Source organism: Epinephelus moara, chromosome 5 (genome assembly GCF_006386435.1).
Source record: "Epinephelus moara isolate mb chromosome 5, YSFRI_EMoa_1.0, whole genome shotgun sequence".
NCBI lineage: Eukaryota > Metazoa > Chordata > Actinopteri > Perciformes > Serranidae > Epinephelus > Epinephelus moara.
In genome coordinates this window covers 7,508,844-7,533,474 of record NC_065510.1, presented here as the reverse complement: position 1 = coordinate 7,533,474, position 24,631 = coordinate 7,508,844, and the positions used below count along the sequence as shown (strand labels likewise).

The 24,631-nt window shown below is 42.0% G+C and overlaps 1 protein-coding gene across 1 annotated transcript in view; it reads right to left on the bottom strand.

Moving 5' to 3' along the window:
- Positions 1–218: 218 nt before the first annotated feature.
- The window catches only part of LOC126390369 (voltage-dependent calcium channel gamma-2 subunit-like), an 88,435-nt gene continuing 64,022 nt past the window's right edge, over positions 219–24,631 (bottom strand). Inside the window, exons 3-4 of the mRNA XM_050044644.1 lie at positions 5,868–6,008; positions 219–2,435 (exon numbers count right to left, since the gene is read on the bottom strand). Of these exons, the coding sequence (XP_049900601.1) occupies positions 1,903–2,435; positions 5,868–6,008 (674 nt within the window). The 3' untranslated portion in view covers positions 219–1,902. The remainder of the gene's footprint in view (positions 2,436–5,867; positions 6,009–24,631) is intronic.

The following is a 24,631-nucleotide window of genomic DNA, read 5'->3' as shown; positions in this document are numbered from 1 at the left end:
GATAGTTTCTTTAGTTTGTCAAAGGGTTAAATGAATGACAGTACCCAGCCTATCTCCTGGTTGCGGTCTCTTTCTCGCCTTCTCATTTTTAGAAATGCTATCTGTCTTTCTCCATCTTGTTTACTATGTCTTAACGTAGACTGATCCCTCTCTGCTCTAACTAGACTCTTTGACATTTTTAGACCAAACATGATACAACAAACACTCATTCTGTTCCCTACGGGGGGGTTCAATTTTTATTCTTCATCAGGACTTGATGCATCCAAGTTCAGAATCATTCAGTTTTGGCACCTTGAAAGACATTACGCTTTTTTTAAATTCTCATTTACAACAACACAACGCAAAACCAAAGAACAAGAAAAAATGAGACAAAGAAAGAGACTAAGGCTGTGTGAGAGTTCAAAAGAACCGAGAAAGTAAAAATTAAATGAAAAGGCAAGATAAGATTTTCTTCTGTTTAAAAAAAGCCTTGATACGTTCTCCAAAGTTTGCTCTTTTTGTTTCAAGCGTAATGAAGCCCCACCCCAAATGACCCACTCAAAAAAATTAAGAAAAGAAAAACTGAAATAGACACAGTACTGTAACATTAATTTCTACTTTGTCACCCCCACTGCCCTTACATGGTATCATTGTTCAATTGTTCAAAACATAGGTTCCTTAAAAGCAGATTGGATGATTTTGATTAGCATGCATGTAAATTCTTAATTTTTTGGAGTCACTTAGCTTCACCTCGCTGGTAGCCATGTTCTCTCACGCACTACTTTGTGTCTTTGGCAGTAGTGACGTCTCATTGTCCACAGTCAAGTTTGCCGAGAGATCCTCCATTACCCAGAGTTCTCTCTTCACTCCGCCCCTTTATGGAGCAAAAAAACGTGAGGTCAACTTTTCACCTGTCGTTGACCCTGAACAAGGATGGCTGCCAGGGTTTCGGCGGAAGGCCAAAAGATTTTTTTTTTTGTCGTTGTAAAAGAATGTGATAATGTATCTAATACTAACCAATATCAGTTTATCAAGTAGGCTGAAGCCTTTGCCCGTCAAATGAGCCAGTCACGAAGAATCCTCAGTCTTGGTTTAGTTTCCATGACGACTTGATTTAGTTTCACTTGTAAGTTACTTGTTTTCTTTTTTTTCTTGTTGATATTTTTGCACCAGGGAAGTCTAGTCATGATTTATTAACATATATATTCATATATTTATATATAATCAATACATATATTAACTTATGTGTTTTTTTTCTTTTTTTTTTTTCGTGTTTTTTTGCGGCCTGAATTGCTCCCTGCTAAAATCCCACACCGCAATGGTTCACAGTATTAATGCGAATAAAGAATGAAATCAAGAAGATACAGCAACTAAAGAAAGGAGTGGGGTTCACGGGAGGTTAGGGTGTGTGTGTTGGGGGGCTTGTGGGATGGTAGTGCGAGGGCGGGATCATAGGCGGGGCCGAGGGGTCAACTACGTCCCCTTTTCATCAGACTGAGGAAGAGTAAAAAATATAAAGTTCACCTTTTTAATGGGCAGTCTGGCCCAGCCCACCACTCCACGGTTCCACAGCCCCGAGACAGACAACCACCGGCCACCCCCCCTCCCGACTCCTCTTTCCCCATCCTCCCCCTCAAATCTTTACAAACATGTTCAAAACTCGTTAAACAATGGTAGATGGGAAAATCATGCATGTTTCTTTTTTTATGCATTTTTTTCGCTGTTTCCTTTTTTTAAACAGAAACTCAGTGATCATCTGAGGTGCTGTGGAGCGCTCAGAACTTCCCCTCTGTTGCTTACCCCTCACTCCATCTATCCATTTAAGCCCTTCCTCTTTCCGTCTCCTTACACCATCGTTTGTCTTTTGCCGCCTCCCCCCAAATTCCCTCTGATTTTTTAGTGTCTGAGGTCCCTCTATCAGTTTCATACAGGTGTGGTGCGTCGGTTGGCGGTGTTGCTGTGGCCGCCTGAGTCTTTCAGGTCCTTCTGGATGCAGTTGTGGACCTGCAGGAAGTTGTGGTCCCTCTCCGTGGAGTTATAGGTGGCTGTCGGGGTACCCGTTTGGCCCTTGGGCAGCGTGTACATGGACAGCTCGGTGGAGGGCAGCGTCCCGAAGGCCTTCAGGCCAACTGGTGATGCCTCGCGAGAGTGCGAGGGATCTGTGGAGCGGGACGAAGAGCGTGAGCGGCGTCGATAACGGTAGCGGTAGCTGGGGATGCGCGTGATGGCCGCACCTTGGAGGTAGTCGGCGGCTCGTGCCCCCACGCGCAACTCCCGATGGCGGTCGATGAACATGTGCACGGCCAGCACACCCACCATTTCAGCCATGATGAAGGAGAGGGCGCCGAAGTAGAAAGACCAGCCGTAGGAGTAGCTGTTCTTCTTGGAGTCACTCTTGGAAGGGTCCCCAGCGTTGGCTGATATGTACACAATGATTCCTATGATGTTGCTCAGGCCTGGGACGGGGAAAGAGGGAGAGAGATTAAATCAAAACTAAAATACAGCCAAACTGTTACTCAAGTAGTCCCACACAGTAAACAACTAAAGTCATCACAGTTATTATCTTTGTTAGCTTAAAATAAAAAATACAGAAGCCAAAGATAAAGAAACTCGCTCCTCAGCTTTGACTGCTGGAGTCATTTTTGCCTTTTTCTTTACAGAAAATTCCTCAAATTTATTTCTATTGAACACAGGTGATATTCTTGAACTTACTTGTGACATGAAAGAATACAAAAGTTTAACTGACTTAGTTTTTATCAGTTTTTATTGTCATCCACCAAGTCAAGTAGCCGAATAGCTGTCAGACAGAAAAGATGAAGACAGCTGATTAATGACGGTAAAAGAGAACTGAAATCTCCTTCAAATAAATTTGTAACTTACTAGATAAGTGTGTCAACACAAGGAACGTGAAAAGAATCAGTTGTAGTTTCTCTGCAGGTCACCCTTCCTTGCCTTTCCTATCTCCAACAGAGTTCAAATTCGCCGCCAGTCTGTCTCATCTGTGTCACCTTTTCTCTCTATCTCTGTTTCATCATTCCTCCCCCTATTTTGATCGTCTGTCAGTCTTGTCATACACCATCACTCTGGCTGTGCGTAGCCAGAAATAAACACATGGACAGACAGACAGACAGACAGACAGACAAAGGGACAAATATGCAGACAAACAGTGAAAAAGGTGCTGTATAAAAAGACAGAAAAGCAGACTGAAGTGTGAGAACTGTGAGGGCCTGATTGAGATGGATCAGAGCAGAAGAGTATCAGGGACACCTTATTTTTAGAGTGTAATCCCAGTGGCCTCCTCTGAGCCTAGCAACAGAGCGAGAGAGACAGACACAGACAGCGAGAAAGAGAGAGAAACAGAGAGAACTGCATCTCTCACTTCTGACTTGGAGGGGAACTAGTTATCTAGCGCAGCGCAGTAGGCCATGGCCTAGAACCAGAGTACAAACACACACATGCATGCACGCACAAAAACACAAAAACGCTCCGGCAAGAATGGCAACCTGCGCTATCTTTGTCTCCCTAGCTTCGTCCTGAGGCGACTGTAGCATGCTACGCACACGTCAAAAGCTACGCAACACATCACCTGGTGGTCAACAAGCGCCAGCGTGGCTTCTGTTGTCTCCAAAACAGGACATTTTCATTTTCAGTTGCTCCACAACAGACATTTGTGTCTCTTAAATGTCTCGATTCTGTGCTGTCGCCAGTGTTTTCTGCAGCTCTACCTCCTCCTCCTCACTGGGTCTTTAATTTTCTTTTATATACTGATAAATGACAATGTCAAGATTATTTTTTCCATGAAGGAGTGGTGAAGCATTGAGTCTCCAGTAAGTCAATTGGAAAAAATGCCTGTTTTGTTTGTCTTTAAAGAGTAACTTTGTTATGTTTCAACCTGGACCTTATTTCTCCAAGTTTTTGTATCAAAGTGACGAATGGGAACAAGAATACCTGAAACTGGCTGCTAAATGTGAAATTTGCTGACTCCATAGACACTAAGGCTGCTTTCAGACCTAGAGTTCATTGCTTTGGTCTGAATCAGGGACTTATTTTGTTACAAAGTTGCACAATTGCCTGGAGTTGGTTCGTGTTCTCACGGCAGCATTTACAAGCGGACCAGATAAAATGCCTTGCACGGGAAAGCTGCTCTTTCCATGAGTTTCCATGCGGGAAAAATCCAGGAAGTAAAGAAAACATTGAGAGTACACTTGCAAGATTAATGCAACACTTTCTAATGTCACAATGGAGGGACAACGAACCACACCAGAGCTCATTTGTAACCGGCCCAAGACTACCTCTTCAAAAAGGTCTTGTTTCGAGCTGCACTTAGGGGGCAAAATGAACTTGAGTTCGATTGAACTGAACCAAATAGGACAGGTGTGAAAGCACTAGGGATGTCACGATACCAAAAATTCAGTAGTCGGTGCCGATACCAGTAAAACTGCACGATATTCGATACCAAGTCAATACCACGGTAACAAAAAAAAAAAAAAAAAAAAATCTTAAGATCCCATGTACAAGAAATAGACACGCATGCGCAGTCACGTACTGCTGAGAGTGAAATCCCTGAGCGTTAGCTCACACGCAGCTTGTTCAAGCTGTTCTCTGTGTTATTGAAATTAAACAAAATAACATGGAACATATCTGCTTATTATGCTACTGATTTTAATTGGGATGTTTTTTGATGAACTGAACAAAGCTGGACAAAGCTCCACACGGAGCACGGATGGTTCAGAAGCAATTCAGAATGAGTTAAAAGCAATTAATAAACAGGCAAAGTGTTGTTTAAAACTGCATATATTGCTAGCAGATCTATTTTTGGTCCTAAAGTGCGGCCGTGACTGGTTCTGAATGTAAGCTTTAGCAGGCAGCCGCTCTCTCCTCTTCCTCGTCACCCACTTGCTCTGAATGTAAGCATGGACTGTAACGCTATATGGCGTATACTGCCCCCATCAGTTCCAGAAGAGTCATAGCACTGATTCTTACGCTGGTATCGGTTCTTCCGGTTTTTCAAAGAATTAGTATCGCCGGGTTTTTTTCATCATGGTATCGAAAGGTATTGCGAGTACAGGTTCTCATGACATCACTAGAAAGCACCCTAAAATTACTGCTTATCTAAACAGAGCCTGGTGGGTTACGTAATAGCCATATCGGGGCTGTTTCACACACCACTCTCAAAGTGTTGGTTTTGGCCACAGTATACAGTTGTTGTCAGTGAAAATTTTAGCAACCAGCTTGTGAAAATAGTGAAGCAAAGATATTTCTCTCGGGAGCTGGTGGAGACAAAACAGCTGAAAGAAGTGTGAACATTGCATTTACATTTATCAAGTGGCTAGAAACATGACCCCAATTAGATAGTGGCTCTTTGACCGCATGATATGTAGATACTGTAAGCTTTGCTGACATGTTAGCCCTATCAGCTTTATACGGTGATAGCCAATAGGTCAGTGTTACAGCTTGTTGCGCTGCCCTCAAATGGCCCAAAAATCAATGATTGCAGGTTTAAGGATAACATCTTTGTATTGTCGCCTGTCCAATTCTGTATCTGTTTTCATCGTTCATATAGTACCCAAAGAAAAATATGTTAAATCCAAAAGCAAATTGATTTTCTGAAGACGCCTTCCATCGTTTCTCCTAAAGCACACCCAATAAGCCATACGCCTACCCACCCCCCTTTCTTTCATCCTTTTCTTTCATCCTTTCTTTCCTCTACCTTCCTTTTTTCTATTTTACTCTCTTCAGTTTCTTTGTCCTCCTTCCTGAACCTTCCTCCGTTACTTTTGCTCCCCGCAAACACTTTCACCTTGACACCTTCGCCTCATTCTGCCACCCCATCCCACTCCCTCCTTCCCTCACCCCTCCTTGCCTCCTTCCTCTCCTTCCCTTCGTACCTGCGGAGACGAAAAGGATGCCAGCGCTGAGGATGATGTTGTGGCGTGACTTGTAGAACTCGCTGGCGGCGATGCACAGCCCCCCCATGAAGAGCAGGATCACACTCAGGATGGGGAAGATACTGGAGGCTCGTACAGCGCCTGGACACACACACACACACACATCATGGGGAAAATTATTGTCATTGTCAAATGTCACCATTGGACACATGCTGAAGATAGAATTACATTACAAATAGTATGAACTACCAAACAATGGATGATATGCATGAAAGACATTTAAATGATTAGTAATGAATTGCTCCCAGGTATGTTGAAGGTTGGAAGTCAATCTACCACCTTCAAGTACATTTATACAATGGTCAGCAGCAATGCAGTCAGCACACAGCAGCGATTGGATCCTTTGAACAGAATATGCTGCATTATATTACACTAAACCTTGACTACTACTTCTTCATTATGCTTTTTTCCTGTCTTGTCTTCCTTTTCGATCTCTCCCCCATTGTGGAGTGTGTCTGTCTCCTTCCATCACGCCCCTCTCCATTGCTCTATCACTCCATCTCTCTAACTCTCCGTCTGTCTCTGTCCTCTTTCCCTCCCCTATCAGTCTGTCCATCAGCTGTCTGTCTGTTTGCCCTCTGCATGGCTGATTTGCTGATTGGCCTCGGGGTTGTCATGGTGCTGCCGTGGTCACGGAGCTCGATCTGGTTTCTGAGGCGACCAATGCCACATTCCTGAACTTTTGCCGGCTTCCCTGCCGATACCGTTCCCTTGCATGAGTCTGCTTTCCTTGTTAATGATATCATATTCTTCCCTTGTCTGCCTGTATCTCTTTGTCTGATTCTTTGTGAAAACACAAATTAATAAGACAAAATAGAGCTAATGTTTTTCATTAATGTCACTGAATCCATTTGCAAAGAGTGTTGTGAACCACTACAACTTGACATTTACTGTGTTGGGAGACACTTTCCCTGCTCTGCTATTGAGAAATGTTTGTCAGTTCAGTTAAGGCTCTTTTATACGTATGACAATAGATACATCCGTTTCAAAGGTTGTAAATGTCACTGTCCTCATGCGTCCATGCGTCCTTTATGATGGCACAGATACAGCCAATAGATAGCACTGGAGGGCAGAGAGAAGGTTTCACACGACAAACAAGGTGCCGTCAGAGGTCGTAATATTGTACCTTTAAATGAAGGCACTGTTGTAGACGGTGGTGGTCTGTGTGGCCATTATATATACACCCCAGCATGTGGACAGAGAACTCTTTTTACTGTATCACTGATTCGTTCCGTTCCAGCATTATTTAAATTTCTTCGCTGTCTCCTACGGCCATATCTCGCTTAAACTACACTACACTGCCTCAAAAATCTCCGGTGGTACTGCTGCGTTTTATCCGCATCCGTAAGGTTTTCAAATGAATGCAGAGCACAGACAGCAGGCTCTGACCATCTCCACCTATGTGTCTTACATTGAGCATAAATGAGCCCTTAATCTTCAACTACTAAAATAAATATTTTTGTTTAGCATACTTGTTTGTTCACCTTCAACTGATGGCTGATTAAAAGTTATGGAATATTTTCAAGAAGGACCTTTCACAAGCATTGGAATTGCAACATTAGGTAATTGGCAATTTACACAGTAAGTTGCAGGATCTAGTCACAATTTGGGTTAAAGGATGATCCCCTTTTCATACTGGATACTGGATATTGCATATTGTATGATGATTAGTTATATTTATCATTAGTATTATTATTGTAGATTCGGCCATTATTCCCATCAGTAATAATGATTGCCTGGGTCTGGAACTTCTAATCCGCTCACTCCACTGCATGTGACATGAAACAGCAGTTACTTAAGCCCCTTTTACACAGCCTATTTGAGGTAGTAATGTCATGCCGATATTCTGCCTCACTGTTTTTTACATAAGGTACAATTGTGGAATGGCGGGGCAGAGCTGTCTTGCCTTTAATCTGGCAGCGGAGGTAGTAACAACACCGAATCGGCGTCTGTGTAAAGGGAACAGTTGGCAGGATGGGACCATGGACGGGACGAGTGTGACATTTAGATGATGTGCTATGTGTGCAACCCACTGCCGGTGAGATTTAAAAAGAAGCTAACAGCAGTTAGCAGCTAACTCAAAAAAGAATAACGGCAGCTCCCTACCTTGCAAGCAAAGGACAAAATCAGTCGCTATACAGCTGATGCTGTTGTGATGCTGGCATGCTATCTAATGTCACACATGGAAGCATGATGCCGACGTTCATCAGTTATGAGTACAAATGCAAAAGCGGCGTAAAGAAGGGATTCTGTAGCCGCCCTATAGTGCAATCTCTGTGGAAAAATTTCAAAGTCCCCCTGCAGCGCTCATTGAATCACCTGACTAACACCATTGTCAAGCTGTGCATCGGAACAAATGAGGAGTGACACATAACAACAAAAATGCTGCTATTGAGGCTGTCCTAAATCAAAATGTCTTCTCAAAATCACCCATCATCGTACTCTATTTTTCACTCTGTGCGGCTTCACTCTTTAAACCCGGCAGAACAAGTGTGTTAGCATGGCTACTCATCAGTGTGGACTTAAAATGATGTTAGATTCAGGCCGATACTTTGGTGTCTTAGTCAGGGAAAAACTGAACCCCTCCCCCACGAAAGCAATGTCGGACTGAAGATGAAACTTAGTGTAACAAGTTGACAGTTTGCCTGACATCATGCAATATTGATCGCATTATCCTCAGCAACATCACGAAATAAAGAAACAAGAAACACGTGCAGTCAGTCAGATTTTATTATGTATTTGGAAGAAAAATTTCTACTTCTAGTTCATTGTTGACCTGCTGTATTTGCCATTCCTGTGTGTGCAGGTCTCTGTTCAATGAGGGATTATTACCAACATTTCTAGTGCGGTAATGTGAGTCACACAGTCCGGGTAAACTCTTGACTTGATTCAACACTGTTGTAGAGATGTGCTCCTTGAGTACACTGTTATCCTCACTCATAGAAATGATGGCCAAAGCTGGCAAGATTAGACTTGAATCATAATAAATACTTTTACTGTCTTGCTCATGGGAACCTAAAAATGGCTATTTGAGGAAGAAAAAGCATGTCACTCATGCTCGTCCTTGATCTTGTTTCTAATTACGAAAGGGATAACTCCTTGTCTCTGTTTTACTGCTTTTTTTGTTACTTTATTCTTTCCATCCCTGTCTCTCTGCCTCTCTTCAGTACGGCCGGACTGTGATGGCTCCATTCACTGAAGCAGATCAAATATTAAGGTGACCTCAGAGTTGGCACTGCACCAAGTTTCCCCTCCTCCTCCACTTCCATCGTATTTTTTTTAACCCCATCTCGTCTCCTTCATTGACATGTCCTGTCAAGGGAAATTGTCTTCAAGGTGGAAAGCCCCCCGTACCAACCACATACTGTATGTGCACACACTCACATCTTTTTTTTCTCCAGAGTAAGCGGAAATGCCTCCTGTCACACACACGTACACACATACACACACCTGTACTACGCTTGATTTATCACTCACTAGAGGTGTACACACAGCTGGCTGAGATTCCCTACTATGTTAAGAGACACACGCAGGATATACTCCATTCTGGACAGCACATAATAAACGGCAGCATGGTTGTATTTTGTAATCAAATTTTTATTGACCATTACCTCAGCCCTACCTGCTACAGTTACTGTTGTTGCACCTGTCAAGCTTTGCATTTCAGCACACAGCATATGCAGTGTTCAATGACAATAGCGGCATATTTGCTCCTTGAGGTTCATAGTAATTTTTTAAATACTGTGTCCACCATGTCAGAGTGCAATAAGACAAACACAGGCTAATCATTTTAACACATCGACTGATGTTACTTGGCTGAACTGACAGCAGATTTTATCAGCTGTCAGCCCAGTCACCAGTTTCTGCAAACCACGGATAGGTTACATTTGTATATTGCATCAACGTTTGACATCAGTGTTTCTACAGTGACATAGTATTTGAGTTGACTTTGTCATCAGGAGTTGAAAGAGATAAAGAATGGCATGACACGTGAGCAAGCCACGCTGCAGACCACTGTTCAATACTAGCAAACAACGAAACTGGTGGTGATTTAATGAGCCATGGCTGCGGGGTTTTTTTTTAGTTTTTTTTTAAATGTACTTATTTTCCACTTAAACACTGCTGCGTTTTCAGCCAGGATAATGCCACCAAAAGTATTTAATTTTTACCAAGACATTGCTGCATTTCCAGCTGTGACAGTGCCACAAAAGCGTTTTTCTTTTACAGAGACATACCTGCATTTTCCAGCTTTTTTGTCTTTTTCAGCAAAACATTGCTGTATTTCCTGTGGTGATTGTGCCACAGGAAAGCGGTTGGTTTTTGTGAGGACTTTGCTGCATTTCCTGCCTGGATAGTGCCTTGAAAAAGTGATTATTTATTTAATGAGACATCACTGTGTTTCCAGCAGTGATTGGGCCACCAAAACTGGGTATTTCAAGCCAAAATGTGACTTTGAGTTGTCTTGCTTTGGTCTGAATCAGGGACTAATTTTGGTACAAAGTTGCATAATTGCAGAGATAGTTTGTGTTCTCACAAGCATACCAGATAAAATACCTGCACAAGAAAGCCGCAGATGGTCAGAATTTTACTTGCGGGAAACCAAACATTGAAGAAGAGTACCCTTGCAAGATAAATGTGTCACTTTCTAATGTCACAATGGAGGGACAACTACGCAGGTTGATTTTAGCGCTGCTCATCGTGGACTATATTGCTGTCATTGTTCATTTTAGTCAAACCATACAGTTTGAAAACGAGGCGCGGCTCCAACTAGAAAACAATGTTTTGATGCACTGGATGTGCTGAATGTGCATATTAAGGCAGTACAGGAGGAGGTGCACATTAATAATCCTCCAGGACTGTAACATGCTCATGTTTAACCCAAACAATGTGTCATGTGACTGCAGTTGGTTCAGATCCAGGTCGGAACTGGACTGAGACCACCTCTTTAAAAAGAGTGTGATTGCTGTGTTCACACCTGCCCAAACAAACCGCACTTAGGAGGGAAACAAACTTGAGTTTGATTAAAGCGAACCAAACAGGGCAGGTATGAAAGCACCCTTACAGCAGGGTTGTTAAAACATAAAGAAATGCAAAGTTTCAGCATATCAGCTACATAACATATGAATGTAATGTATCTGCATTTGCAGAAACATAATGCCAACATTTGTTCTGTTGATTGGCCAGCTAGCTAGCTAATTAGTAAAAACATTTGTTGTGGGTTTTGTTTGAAACTCTATCTTCTTCAGCTGATTATTTCTAGTTGACTCATTTGAGAATCCTGCAGACTTTTTACAGAGCTGAGATTACAGCTAACAAGGAGGAGAGATTACATTAGAAAAAGCATTGGTGGGTCTCATGACATGGTATTAGCCGAGCAAAGATAGTGTAAGCACGCTCCTACATTTTCATCTTAGCTGTAGATTTTTGTGTGCTCTTAAATTAATCATTGTTTCACTTTGTTAAGGTCACAACGGTTTTAACTTCTAATCCGACTGATCTTGGTGTACAGATACACCCAAGGAACACATTTCATTTTTCTTTCCAAAAGATAGATGAAACAAACACATTGTTATAGATGCTCTGAAACAGTGACTTAAGACTTTGGCTTTCAATAAAGTGGGATACAAATACAAGGCAATACAAAAAAAGGCAACTGTGGTGGCAAGCTAGAATCGACAATATACAAGGGGATAAAAGTAGTAGAAAAAGAAAAAGAATAGAAAAAAAGAGTAAAATGAAAGCAGAGGATAAAAACGAAGACAAGACAAGAAGAGAAGTGAGAAGACTGCAGGCCCTCACTTCTCTGTGAAGCTGCTTTGCCTCCAGCAATCTCTGTCTCTCTCTCTCTTTCTCTCCCTCTCTTTCTTTCTTCGTTCCTCTCTGCTCTCGCGCTTTAAGCAGAAGGCAGGGAGTTTAAAAGGAAGAATTTTTAACCAAATGTGCTGGCCTCCAGGCGCACCCTGCCACCAAGCACATCATGGCACAGAGACGGAGAGACGGAGGGAGGTGAGTTGAGAGTGAACGAGCTTCAGCAGCTGTGGTGCGAGGACACGTCTATGCATAGTATGTTTTTGGTTTCTTTGTCGAAGATGCCTGAGGCTACTGTGGGGATTGAACCTCTGACTTCCTGTTTAGGGGATTATCTCTGTAAACATCAGGCCATCCAGCTTCGTGATACAACACAATTTAAGCAAGTAAAACAATTTCACAAACCACCTGCTGTCCAAGAGATTGCTACAGCAAAAAATATGTTCCTTGGCAATTTAATTTTTTTTCTTTGCCTGTTTTGAGACTTTGTCCCAGCTTGCTGTATTATAGCCTAGAGTATCACTGAATCTCTAAACAAACCGAGCAGAGCTAACTCTTGATTGGCCCCTGTTTGTTCTCTCTGTGCAAACCCATGTTAAATATATATATATATATATATACATATATATATGTATATGTATCTCCTCCTATCCAAGCAAATCTATTAGGACAACTCTTTTATAGTGTCTAGCATGTCAGCCTGTTGAATGCCTGAATGCTAATGGATCCCTGTTTTGTCCCACTCACTGTTATCTTAGGCTACTGCTCACACAACCTGCTACACTGAGTGAACAAGAAGTGATTAAATTCGACTCAAGTCGAGATCTTCACCAGCCAAGGACAATGGCGCATTCACGTGCTTTGCACATGGAAATTCTTCTAACTATGGTGTGTTAAAATTCTTATTTATCTCACCAGGGCCATGAAGTAAACACAAAGCTAAAATAAGTGTGGCTTTCTGGTGGATTTGTTGATTGCAAAAACTGGTCATTAGCTATAGGTTGAAACAACATGGATGTTACAAAGAAGATGTGTTGTAATTTATTGCTCAGAGCATTTAATAAACACAATGATAATAAAGTACAAACAGATCAGATGAGCCATTAAAACATGTTTAAGAACTGATTTTTCAGAATATTCTGACAACACATGAATGAAGCACAAGGCTACAGAGGTAACTGGGACATCTGCTACCTGCCGACAAAGAACGATGAATCGTTGGTCGGTGACATTTTTCTAACATCCTATTGAGCTTACATACAAGTGGGATGCTGAATCATTGATTTGAAATTCATATCTTACCTTAATTAATGTCAATTTATACATGATGAGTGGCAATGCATTGAAGTTTTGTAGGGTGGGCAGCACTAGCTGTCGAATGTGCATGTACTATAACACAGTGTCACAGAGAAACTGACAAAATTTTGCTTGTTTTTGCAAAAAGTTTCAAAACTCAAAAGGTTCTATACATTAATTTGTAAGCAGCAACCCCCACAACTGAAAAATGAACCCAATCCGGAAGTGCCAAAAAAAACAAAACAACTGCAGTTCCTTGAATAGCCACTCAAGGCTGGCTCCAGAAGTGAGTTAATCCCCATGGACCCCCATCTTAAAATGCCCAACTTTACAGCAGAAATACACATGTTCACAGCCTGGTACAAAGACTCAAGTGACAGGTTGTTACTCTAGCCTTAGACTCACAAGTCAGTCTTTAGACACTTTGCTTAACTAAAGACTAATGACTTTCTCCCTGATTTTGTGTTTAGATGGGCGGATACAATTTCAGAGTTTAAAAAAACTCCCTACGTTGCAGAACCAATAGTAAATCTGCAGGGCGGTCCTTTGGTGGCTCGCTGAACTCTTTTGCTCGTAAACATAGTCCGACTAGAAACACGTGTAGCGGTACAAAATGGCTCAAGTCGCTGTAAGTCCTTCATTTCCACAATCTTGTGAACTGAGCACACGTTTGATAAAAAGGAGTTAAATCTCTCGGCATCCATTTTCAAGCTCTCTGTGTGTTTGTTTCCTTGCGGATGAGAAAAGGGGGAGCACACATTTCCGGGAGGGCATGTCCTTTTAAAAAATTCAAGAGGCGTTGCTTTGTTGCCGGCCGTTTTCTCCGGTGTGTTAAACACACTTTAGAAAGGAGTGTCCCCAGACCATCAGAAGGCGGAGATCTCTGATTGTCTGGTGGCGAGACTACTCTAGCTTTGAGTCAGATCCACCCTTGTTCCTCCAGAGCTTTAACCTGTCATTCATATTTGGTCACTTTTGGCTTAAAAAAAAAAAAAAAAAAAAAGGCAAGATGATGACCAAAATGCCATGGGAGTGGGAGTCCACAAACCAATGGGTGGATGGGTAGTTAGGTCTATTTTTTCATACAGTCTATGGTATCAACTCTAAGGAAGCGATACTGTAAAAAGAATCTACCTACCAGTTGGAGTTGAAAGAAACAGCCCTTCACAGCCTTAACTGCATTAGTTTGAGGAGACATTTACATTTATCTTCAGCACATCCTGGCTACTGTACTCTGACAACTTCTTCTGTCTGTAAGACATGTCTGGTGTCTGCTCCAGGTGCCAACTGATACACGCCAAACTGTGCCATGCTTTGAGGGGCCACTGTGTGATGCACTTTAGAGTTCATTTTCTCACAATAGTTTTCAGAAGGGTGAAGATTTATGAACTGGTGGATATCTCTACCACTATATGTGCCAAATCCATTAGCAGGGTGTGTGTGTTTCCCAATCAATGAAAGTGGTCACTGCTAAACCACTGCAGTATAATGCCTACCAAGTCGTGACTATCCCCCGAAACTATTATTACTGCATCTTGGATCAGCACAGGTCTAGTTCACACTATTGTACTTTCACAAACGCAACTGAAGATGTTCAGTTGTGTTAGAGGATGGCCATAAAATTTTAAATCAATAAGCAAGCACAGAGCGTCAGCAGTTGATTATTTGCATCCATCAATTTCTTCCATTATCTATATCCATTTTCCTGTGCAGGGTTGCTGGGGGAGCTTACTCCATCTCATATTGGGAAAGAGGCATGGTACACCCTGGACTGGTCACATGTATGCTAATTATCTTCATATCAGTGATTTGTAATATTCTTGTAATGTTTCCCTGTCGGACCATGCTGTGGTGGTGGATTATTATTTTACTGATGCCAATTTAAATTTGAAGAGAGTCAGGAAGGCTTTATATCATTCCTGTACATACTAAAGCAATTAAGCAGGGCAGGAAATCATAATGATAATGACACTGTTGTTAGTGGTAGTCCAATAATACAGGCCTACAGTTAATTGTAAATAAACATACTCATCAGCTGTGTGGCAAGCGTCTTCATCCCAACCTGTCAAATACCGCCACTTTGTCAGTGAACCTACATGTCAAAATTAGACGTGCTAGGTACATTCCTGCATCGGTTTCGGATTGTATCTTTTCAAATTACACTTCCATTTTCACAGGAAATGTACAGTTTCTGCACTTACAACATGGGTAAACTTATTTCCTTAAGTTTAGGCAGCAAAAGTCTGTGGTTAGGTTTAGAAGAAAATGTCATGGTTTGGCTTAAAGTAAGTATGGTTGTTACGAATATAATGTAATGTCGACATAACCTACGTCATGTGACATACATCATTACCGTTGCATGCTATACATACTGGAACACTACTTTGGTATTAAAATAACTCCATTGACTTTTGGTTTCACATGGGAAACAAACAGCAGGCTCGTGAGTGATAGTCCAGAATTTGTTTGACCCATCCACCCCCGTCCCGTCTGCCCTGTCCCAACTTTCTCGCCCTTTAGACTATGGTAGTTGCCGGTGCAAACTGCCATCAGCTGGTGCATTTCAAACAGCTGTGAAGGGCGCCCCTGTGCATCAGTTTCCACTAACAAAATGGTGGCATTTGATTAATTGATTGTTTTTTTTTAACAAGGTATTTTTATTGGTAATTCAGTAAAGACTAACAACTGCCGGCACTGGCTGCATATTATACCACCATGACAGGCGCCTCTGTGCATCGGTGTCTGATGCCGGCATCACTGACAAAGCAGTGGTGTTTGACAAGTTCGACGTTAGAACTATTGCATCACATTTATGTCATTAGTTGACGTGTGATAAAACATGCTTATGAGTACATTAAGTTATTCTATGTGTGCAGATATCAACTCCCATTTGCACATTAGTCCTCGTGCACCAGCTTAACAACCGAGAGCTTTACAGGCAGCTGCAAGTGAGAAATAAAACATAGGGAGACTCAGCAGCACATGACAAGACAACCTGACTGTTGACAGTTGCGGGCAGAAACCAAGGGAAACCCCGGACCTCTTATGATTGGTCACTTTCAGCGCAATCACACCCGTGCCATTCTGTATGTCTCTTTTTATTTTAATTTCTTGCCTGTATAGCTCTTGGCTGTTGAATTGGTGTGTAAGAACTTACTGGCCCATCTAAGTCCTAACCCTCACCTATGGTCATGAGTGAATAAGATGAGATTGTGGATACAAGCGGCCAAAATGAGTTTCCTCCGTGGGGTGTCTGGGCTCAGCCTTAGAGATAGCTTAAGGAGCTCAGACATCAGGAGGGCGCTCGGAGTAGAGCCGCTGCTCCTTTGCGTCAAAAGGGGACAGTTGAGGTGGTTCGGGCAACTGATCAGGATGCCTCCTAGGCACCTCCTGATAGAGGTGTTCCGGGCATGTCCCACTGGTAGGAGGCCCCGGGGCAGACCCAGAACATGTTGGAGGGATTACATATCTCATCTAACCTGGGAACACATTGGGGTCCCCCAGGAGGAACTGGAAAGCGTTGCTGGGGAGAGGGATGTCTGGGGTGCTTTGCTTGGCCTGCAGCCCCCGCAGCCTGGCCCCGGATAAGCGGATGAAAATGGATGGATGGATGGATGGATGGATGGACTTATAACGTGCGAGTGGCAGTTAATACCTGCACGTGTGTAATAACATAATGCATTCGGGAACATGTTTTTATTGCACTCACAGCTAATCACGTAATGTGAAGCAATAGAGAACGGGCCGTAGGTTTCATCACAGGAAATCATAACCTTTATATACACATAGGTGCTAAGAAGCTAATGATGGCCTCGTTTTAAAGGCTGTTGAATCTGCGTAAATTAACAAAGTTAAGCAACACTGTGTGTGGCATCCTGTCATGTACTGTGTGTGAGTCAATATGTACTGTGCACTATGGTTCTGATATAATACACAGACAGAAGGCAGAGCAGACACAAACACACGCTAATCAAAATTGTCTCTTTCCTTCCTTCGTCTCGCAAACATCTTTTTTTCATTCTCTCTGTTACACGTTCACCCTCCCTTCATTTCTCCCACTGCTTGGTTGGTTCTGCTGCAGTGGTGTGTGTGTTTATATAGTTGTGTGTGTGTGTGTGTGTGTGTGTGTGTGTGTGTGTGTGTGTGTGTGTCTGGCTGACTTATGGTTTCATTAGCTGCGGCAGAGGAGAGTCTTGTAATTGTGGCTGAATTATAGAAGCGGGGGTGGACACCACCATGGGAGCTCCCTGGGTTCACACACACACACACACACACACACGCACACCTATACACAAACACACTTTAGTGTATACACACAAACTACAGTACAGTGCAGCAACCCCCCCATTTCTTTGTCTCTCTCTCTCACACACACACACACACACACACACACACACATCAGCTCAACAAGCTACAAAGTGAACACACTCATCGATCAGCCTCCCACCCACTCACTTGCTCACTCTCCTGCTCCAAAGTGGGGTGTTTCCCATACACACTGTATACTACCCACGCAGGAACGATCTGTTCACTCTTTCTCTGTGTCTCTCTCTCTCTCTCTCTCTCTCTCACACACACACACACACACACACACACACACACACACACACACACACACATTTCACCCACGTGGGAGAGCCCAGCAGCAAAGAACATGTGGTGGTGGGAACTTGGAAAAACAGCTACAGGGGGATAACTGTGTGTGTGTGTGTGTGTGTGTGTGTGTGTGTGTGTGTGTGTGTGTGTGTGTGTCCATGTAAAGCTGACAGTTCACCAGTAGAATCGATTTTTAGAAAATTAACATCCTATTTAGAAGGAAGAAGAAAAATGTGAGCACAAACACACACACACACCACTGGGCAGATGTGTGTGTGCACGGTGCCTGTGTAAGTACGTCTGTGTGTGTGTGTGTGTGCGTTTTTGTATGAACACTACACACGAGGGTGCCTGCACAGCCTGCCAGTCATTATCATGCCGTATTACTCATGTAAATCATGATATGCCTCCACGTCACAACTCTGCTCCCAAAAATAGCTGCGGTGACATCAGCCAGTTGGATGACGTCATCAGTGGATGACGTCACGTGTCTCCTAGCATCCCGATCCGGAGTATTAGCATTGTGTACGAGGATCCAGCGGTCTAATTATAGCAACGGCAAGACTGCGCAGCGCTTCCACTTCAGAGTGTTCAGAGCAAATCAGGACTCTGTGTGTGTGTGTGTGTTTATTATTGTGTTTCTATCTTTAAGAGGACCAAGTTTTAGACCTTACTTGTGAGGACATTATGAGCAGTGAGGACATTTTGGCCAGTCCTCAGTTGTTTATTTATTTTTTATTCATTTATTTATTTATTTATTTGTGTGAATGAATTAAGAAAAAACTGGTGTAGCGTTAAGGTCACTGGTATAAAGTAACTTGTACTTCTTGCAACAGCTGTATTAATTTGTTAATATTGAGATTAAGATTTTCCCAACAAAACATTTGACATTTGTTTATAGAATATGATGAATTGTAATATTTGTCCACAGTGATTATTACCTCCACCCCATCCAGCTATTGTGCAACATTAAAACAGCAGTAATAATTCAATGAGGTAAATTTACGGTAATCTGAAACTGGCCTTTTTGTACACTTTAACTACTTTCACTTCTGACATAAATATTTTACTGACCAAGACCTGAAGACCTTTTCTTGTAAAGAAAACTTCGCTGTATCTCACTGCATTATGTGCATTATTGAAGTCTTACAAACATGCTGTATTTAGTTCCTTCCTCATGAAACATTTGCAAATCAGATTTTTTGAATATTCTAAAACCTGCATTGTTAAAATTCATGTTTAATCTCTAATTTACATATTTTCTTTCCCACCTTTTGCTGATGCATTTCTGTGTTTTCCTGGTGCTTTCTTGGCTTATGATACTGCCACCAACTGTCAATCACAGTGATAGCTGCAAATAGCTATTAGCAGGAACACTGACAGTCTCACCCACATGCTCTTCAATGTACATGTTACACTTTGCGTATCTGAAAAACATCAATTTATAGCACCTTTTGTTGTCAACAATTACACAAGGTACTGTTTAATTTAAGATCTGACAACTTCGTCCACCTTTAGTCAGGGTGGAGGTTAGGCAGTAGTCGTGATGGATGGGGCTAGGGGATGATTCTTTTCAGTAAGGGTCCTCACAAATATAGAAGTACAAACAGTGTGTGTGTGTGTGCGTGTGTGTGTGCGTATGTGTGTGTGTGTGACTGTGCCTTGTTCAAGCCAGTTAGGGCCAGAGCTGAGCTGTTAGCCACATCTAATCCCATTCAACAGCTCCATGCATGATACGACACACACACACACACACACACACACACACACACAGTTACACCTACAAAAACACACTTTCACACAGTGTGTGTTATATACTTCACACCCTTTTCATCTAACCCTGCATACACACAGACACTGTACTATCCTAAATGTATTCCGTTACACACACACACACACACACACACACACACACACACACACACACACACACACACAACCATACACTTGATGGCTTATACATATCCTTAGTGATAACCAAGTGTTGTACACTTCACATAATTTTAATGAAACCCCAAATATACAGTTAGTTATAGTATTAGTATATAGTTTTTTTTGTTGTCATGCCTGAAAAAACTCACACAGATAATCACGCCTTGTACACTTCTTCTCAGTCGTAACCCAAGAAAACACACCTCCTATTTCATCACATTTTTGCATGAGTTGTGATTAAAGTGTGGAAACAAGCTACAAGCTACAAGCTAAAGCTACAGAGGTAACTTTTATCAAAAATAAATTTTTTGTCATATTTGCTGTAACTGTCACTCTATTCACACAGCACTAAATGAGACAGATTACTTCTGAAAAAAAAAACATACTGCCCTGCCTACTCGATTGACTTGTAGCACTTCTAAAGGCACTATTGCATATGAACGAAAGCAACCTAACAAAGCAGAGGAGTCTCTCAATCCATCAATCAAGATTCTGTTACTGAATTGCCTATTTCTCGCTATAAATGTTTTCAGAAACATATTTTAGTATACTATTTAGCTGTACTGAGAAACTTTGTGACTGTTTGTTGGAAATAAGCGAGCCAGATCAAAACGCAGCCCACCAGCTGGAGCAAAACTTTCTACTCCCAAATGATCAATTAGCCACAATAGAAGATGAAGTTTGTGTGGGATAGTTCCCAATTAAATATTAGACAATCTACCAAACCCCAAATGCATAAATTCATCTGCAAAAAAGGAGAGACCTGATCTACAGGGGACCTGAGGAAAACTAGACCAGATCCGTAATGTGGTTGACTCAAAAACAGCTTAAAAGGGAGAAAGCACTTATACCGGCAGTATGATGTGCTCAGTTAATAAGCAGCTAAGCTAAAAAAACAAAACAAAACAAAACAAAAAGAAAATAGCAATACTGTAAAAATCCCACAAGAATTAATGTAAATTCATAAAAACTAAAAATAACTCATTTGCTTCACAGAATAATTTATGGGAGTAACTGACTGTCCTGTTTTCACCTACTGTACCAACAATATCACATTATTTAGCCAGTTGGGCAATAGACAGATGAAACGTTTAATATCTGAATCAAAACTGGAAAAAAAGAAGTAATTCAATGGAATAAATTTACACAGACTACTGATTTCCTAAAATGTTTTCTCACACTATGTACGCTTGCATTCACTGGCATATCAGGTATGTTAACACATTTTAAACGATCATGATTTGGAAATAATTCAGATTTCAGACAATTCTGCTGTCTGGTTCAGATGGGTACACCGGCATGATAAAGCCCTGTAAACCCTGTCCTCTATATTATGCTGTAGTGAAGGATTGGGGTGGTGGCTCTGTCCTCTCTCTCTGTGGCTGCGGCTGATAGTACTGCTGCAGGAGGAAGGCTGACTGCTCGCCCTTACATAACCACATGTACAAATTCACCCAGAGAGAGGAGTGGGGGTGGCGGGGTGAGACGGCTCAGAGAGCAAGAGACTGTTGGAGAGAGATCGAAAAGACCCTTGGGGAAAGAGAGACAGAGAATAGAAGAGGGTAAAGAATTGAAAAAGAATGACAACTTTCATCCTCTGTTTGATATTGGTCTACCACTGTTTCAGTTGGTATAAGTGATACTAAATGGTGGCAGAGTGGTTATGAATTGTGACATTTCTATCCATCTTTTCCATAAATGGGTTTGGGTCATTTGAGGAGGTGGATTTCTCCACTGAAATTGAAAGGCTACTGCGCTTATTTGCACTCAGGTCAATTCAAGTTAGTCCATGACTCCCTGTGTCTGTATCCCACTCGCTAGCTAAACGCCTCCACTCTGCACTCCGCACAACGCTGTTCCAACCAGAGTCCTGCAGGGGTTTGATTTCAGAGCCCGCTCTCACACCAAAATCATCGAAATCCGGTGCTTGGGCAGTGACTTGCGGCATCAGAAATCAGTGTTAGTGTCATAGGGAAATGCAGCGAGACAAAGAAGAAAGTTAAGGAGGCAAACGTCTGACTCGGGCTGGCGAGCTTTCACCTGCAAGAGTTGTGTTCGCGTCCCGTAGCTTTAAAGAGACAATATACCCTAACCCTAAACCTAACCACGTGCTTTTGTTGCCCAACCCAACCATGTGTCAATGAGCAGCACTATCAGTCAATTTGCGGTGTTGTACCGATGTAGCGCCTTTATTTTGAAAGAGACTTACTGTATGTAAACATTAAATTTCATGTGAAAACAGAAGTCAGTTTTGAAAGAAATAGCAGGCAAAACTTGACACTGCATCCCAGAACATCAACAACCAACACACCTAGGGTAGCTTTCAAGTTGTATTCGGACGTGGAAAGTCCAAGACCAAACGCCAATATGTGACTAGGTTGGAGTGAGAATGTGTTGTATGTAAGGGATAATGTATAGTGAGCCGGTGACTGTGCGTCGGGGTTCCATTCCCCTGTCGGGAGTTATTTTTCAACCGTCACTGGCTCATTATACATTATCCTGCTTAGAACATGGCATACTACTAAAACATTCAGTGATGTGACACAAAATAATGATTAAAGTATGTTTTATTGATTCAAAATTTTGCCACGCCAATGCTGCATTTTGCCACTCCGATCCTATTTGGCCTGTGTGGACTAACGTTAACTGATTTTGATGCTCCTCAGTCTAAAGGTTCATTCTCACTGCCGCGATACGGAAATGCGGGATGGATTTGCGGAATATTCGCACAGTGTTTTTCTGCGCTCAAACCATACACATGGGCGCGGTACGGACGCGGTGCGGAATTTTGCGTTGTTGTGTTCCAAGTCCGCGCTGCGTGAATGGGTGTGGGTGAACATGGACGAGAGTAGCAGCAGCAGCAGCAGTAGCGAGCTAGCAAGCTAACGTTTAACAAGCGTCAACATCAACTTTCTTTAGCACTCTCACCGCAGCCACCAAGCTGGACAATTGACTGCCAGACGTTGTCCTTTAATTCATTGTTCATAAAATGTAAAAAAAAAAAACATGCTGCCAAACCACATTAGCCATAAATGTGGCTAATGTGGTTTGGCAGCATGTTTTAAGTGATAATTCTGAGTCATTTCATACAGCTGCAACCAAGATAACATTTTGAAATGAACATAATTCAGAAATTGCGATTTAAATGAATATTTTTTGCTTATTTCATAATATTGAGCACCACATCTCCGCAGTTAACGTCCCTGTTGGTCACTCAGTTGATTGAAGCGGCTCTCACATTCCAGCTGGCACTGATGACAGAGCCCACACACAAAGTCAGCAGTCACATTAAATTAAATTATTTTCATTGTATAAACTGCATATTTATCATTCAACACCTGCATGTCCTTTGTTTAACCCAGAACCAAATAAAAATGAAGACAAAATACTATCCGCAAATCAGCCTTTTTGTGGTTCAACTACTTGGTACCTGACCTGACGCACTTGTCTTTACTGCTGAGCTATGATGGCAGGACAGCGTTTTTATATTAGTTATGAGGGCTTATCTCAACCAGCTGTCAAAGGCAAAACACCTGCTTTAACATCACTGTTTAAGCCTTTCTGTCCGGTATGATTCAGTATGGATTTGCTTGTAATAACTGCTGTTTGAGGACACATCCTCATTGCACTGAGAATATCAGGGGCCCACTAGTCAACAAACGCTGAGTGCTACTGTTCACTGAGCTTCCTTGGCAATCTTTTTCATATCATTATCTCAGGCCTCTGAAGGTAAAAACAAAAAAAAATGAAATTCAAGGTAGCAGAAGCCTGGGAATTGTTAAATCAACATTTGAGGCTTGTATTTGATTCAGGAAGAGCAGTAGTCTCCCCTCTCTCAGCTACTGTACAACAAGGCACCGAACCAATCCAATAGAGCTGCTCAGTGGCCACTTGTAAGAGACTGGTTGTCTTGGGAAGCTTCCAGGTGGGGAATGTGCATGAGTGAGTGATAGAGAAAATCCCGCCTTGATAAACAAATGTTGCATCATTTCCATCTGTCAGAGTGTGTCATCATCCACACTTTACATTGTCATTTTAGTAATTTAGCTGACACTGTTATTCAGAGTGCCTTACAGTGAGTGCAACAGAAGAATGCGCTTTGATTACCATATCACTGAAGATTACAGGGAACCAGAAGCAAAGAGTGCAAGAGTCAGTGTGTTAGCGCATTTACAATAATTATGTAATCCTGCAAACCGTAGAAGCGGTGCTCAGAAAACAAATAGAAGAAGATGTACAATTTGTGCAAACGGCCACAGTCACATACAATTACTGACCTGCCACAGCAATTAGACCAAATGAATGCTGTATGTAGCCATACACCCCGATGCTTCTCTATGCAGTCTCACCCGAACTTTGCCCCTTGCTCCTGCTTTTTGGCATTTTCAGTGCAAATTTTATTGCATATAAAGAGACACTGTAAGGTTTATGCTCCTCCCTGACTGTCAAAGACTAAAAACAAACTGAGCCACCTGGATCAAACTATTTTCATGTGTATTTATGTGTGGTTTGTTCAGCCTTTTGTAGTTTTCAGCGGCTTGTCTTCCGGTTTGTCCCAAGCCTACATGTACCTCACAGAGCTCCGTATACAAACACACAAGTGCACAGATATTTCAAATGGTTGCCATGACGACCCACAACAGGATGGGAAGGAGGGCATGATCAGTGGTTCATCTGGACAAAATACAGTAATTCAAAATGAATAGCAGCCTCTTCCTTCCACTCCAAAACTGGTGACTGCTGTTTCAGTGGCCACGAGGGTGTAAAGGATACTAGAGCAACAGACGATCAATGTCTCATCTCTGTCGGGGATTATTTATCTGAATGTTTTGTGTAGATACTATTCTCTAGGGCTCATTCAGAAAGTCCTTCAGACCATTAGGAATCCTCACACCTTTCCTAGAAACCCAGCGCAATTAAAAATGCATACAACTTAGAACAGACTATTGCAGGTCAGTATGTCTTGTAAATTGTTAAAATAAACTGTTTAAGAGAAATAATTCTGAGGCTTTGTTGCACTCATTTTCAAGCCAAACTTTCTGAAAACTTTCAAAAAAAAAAAAAAATCAAGT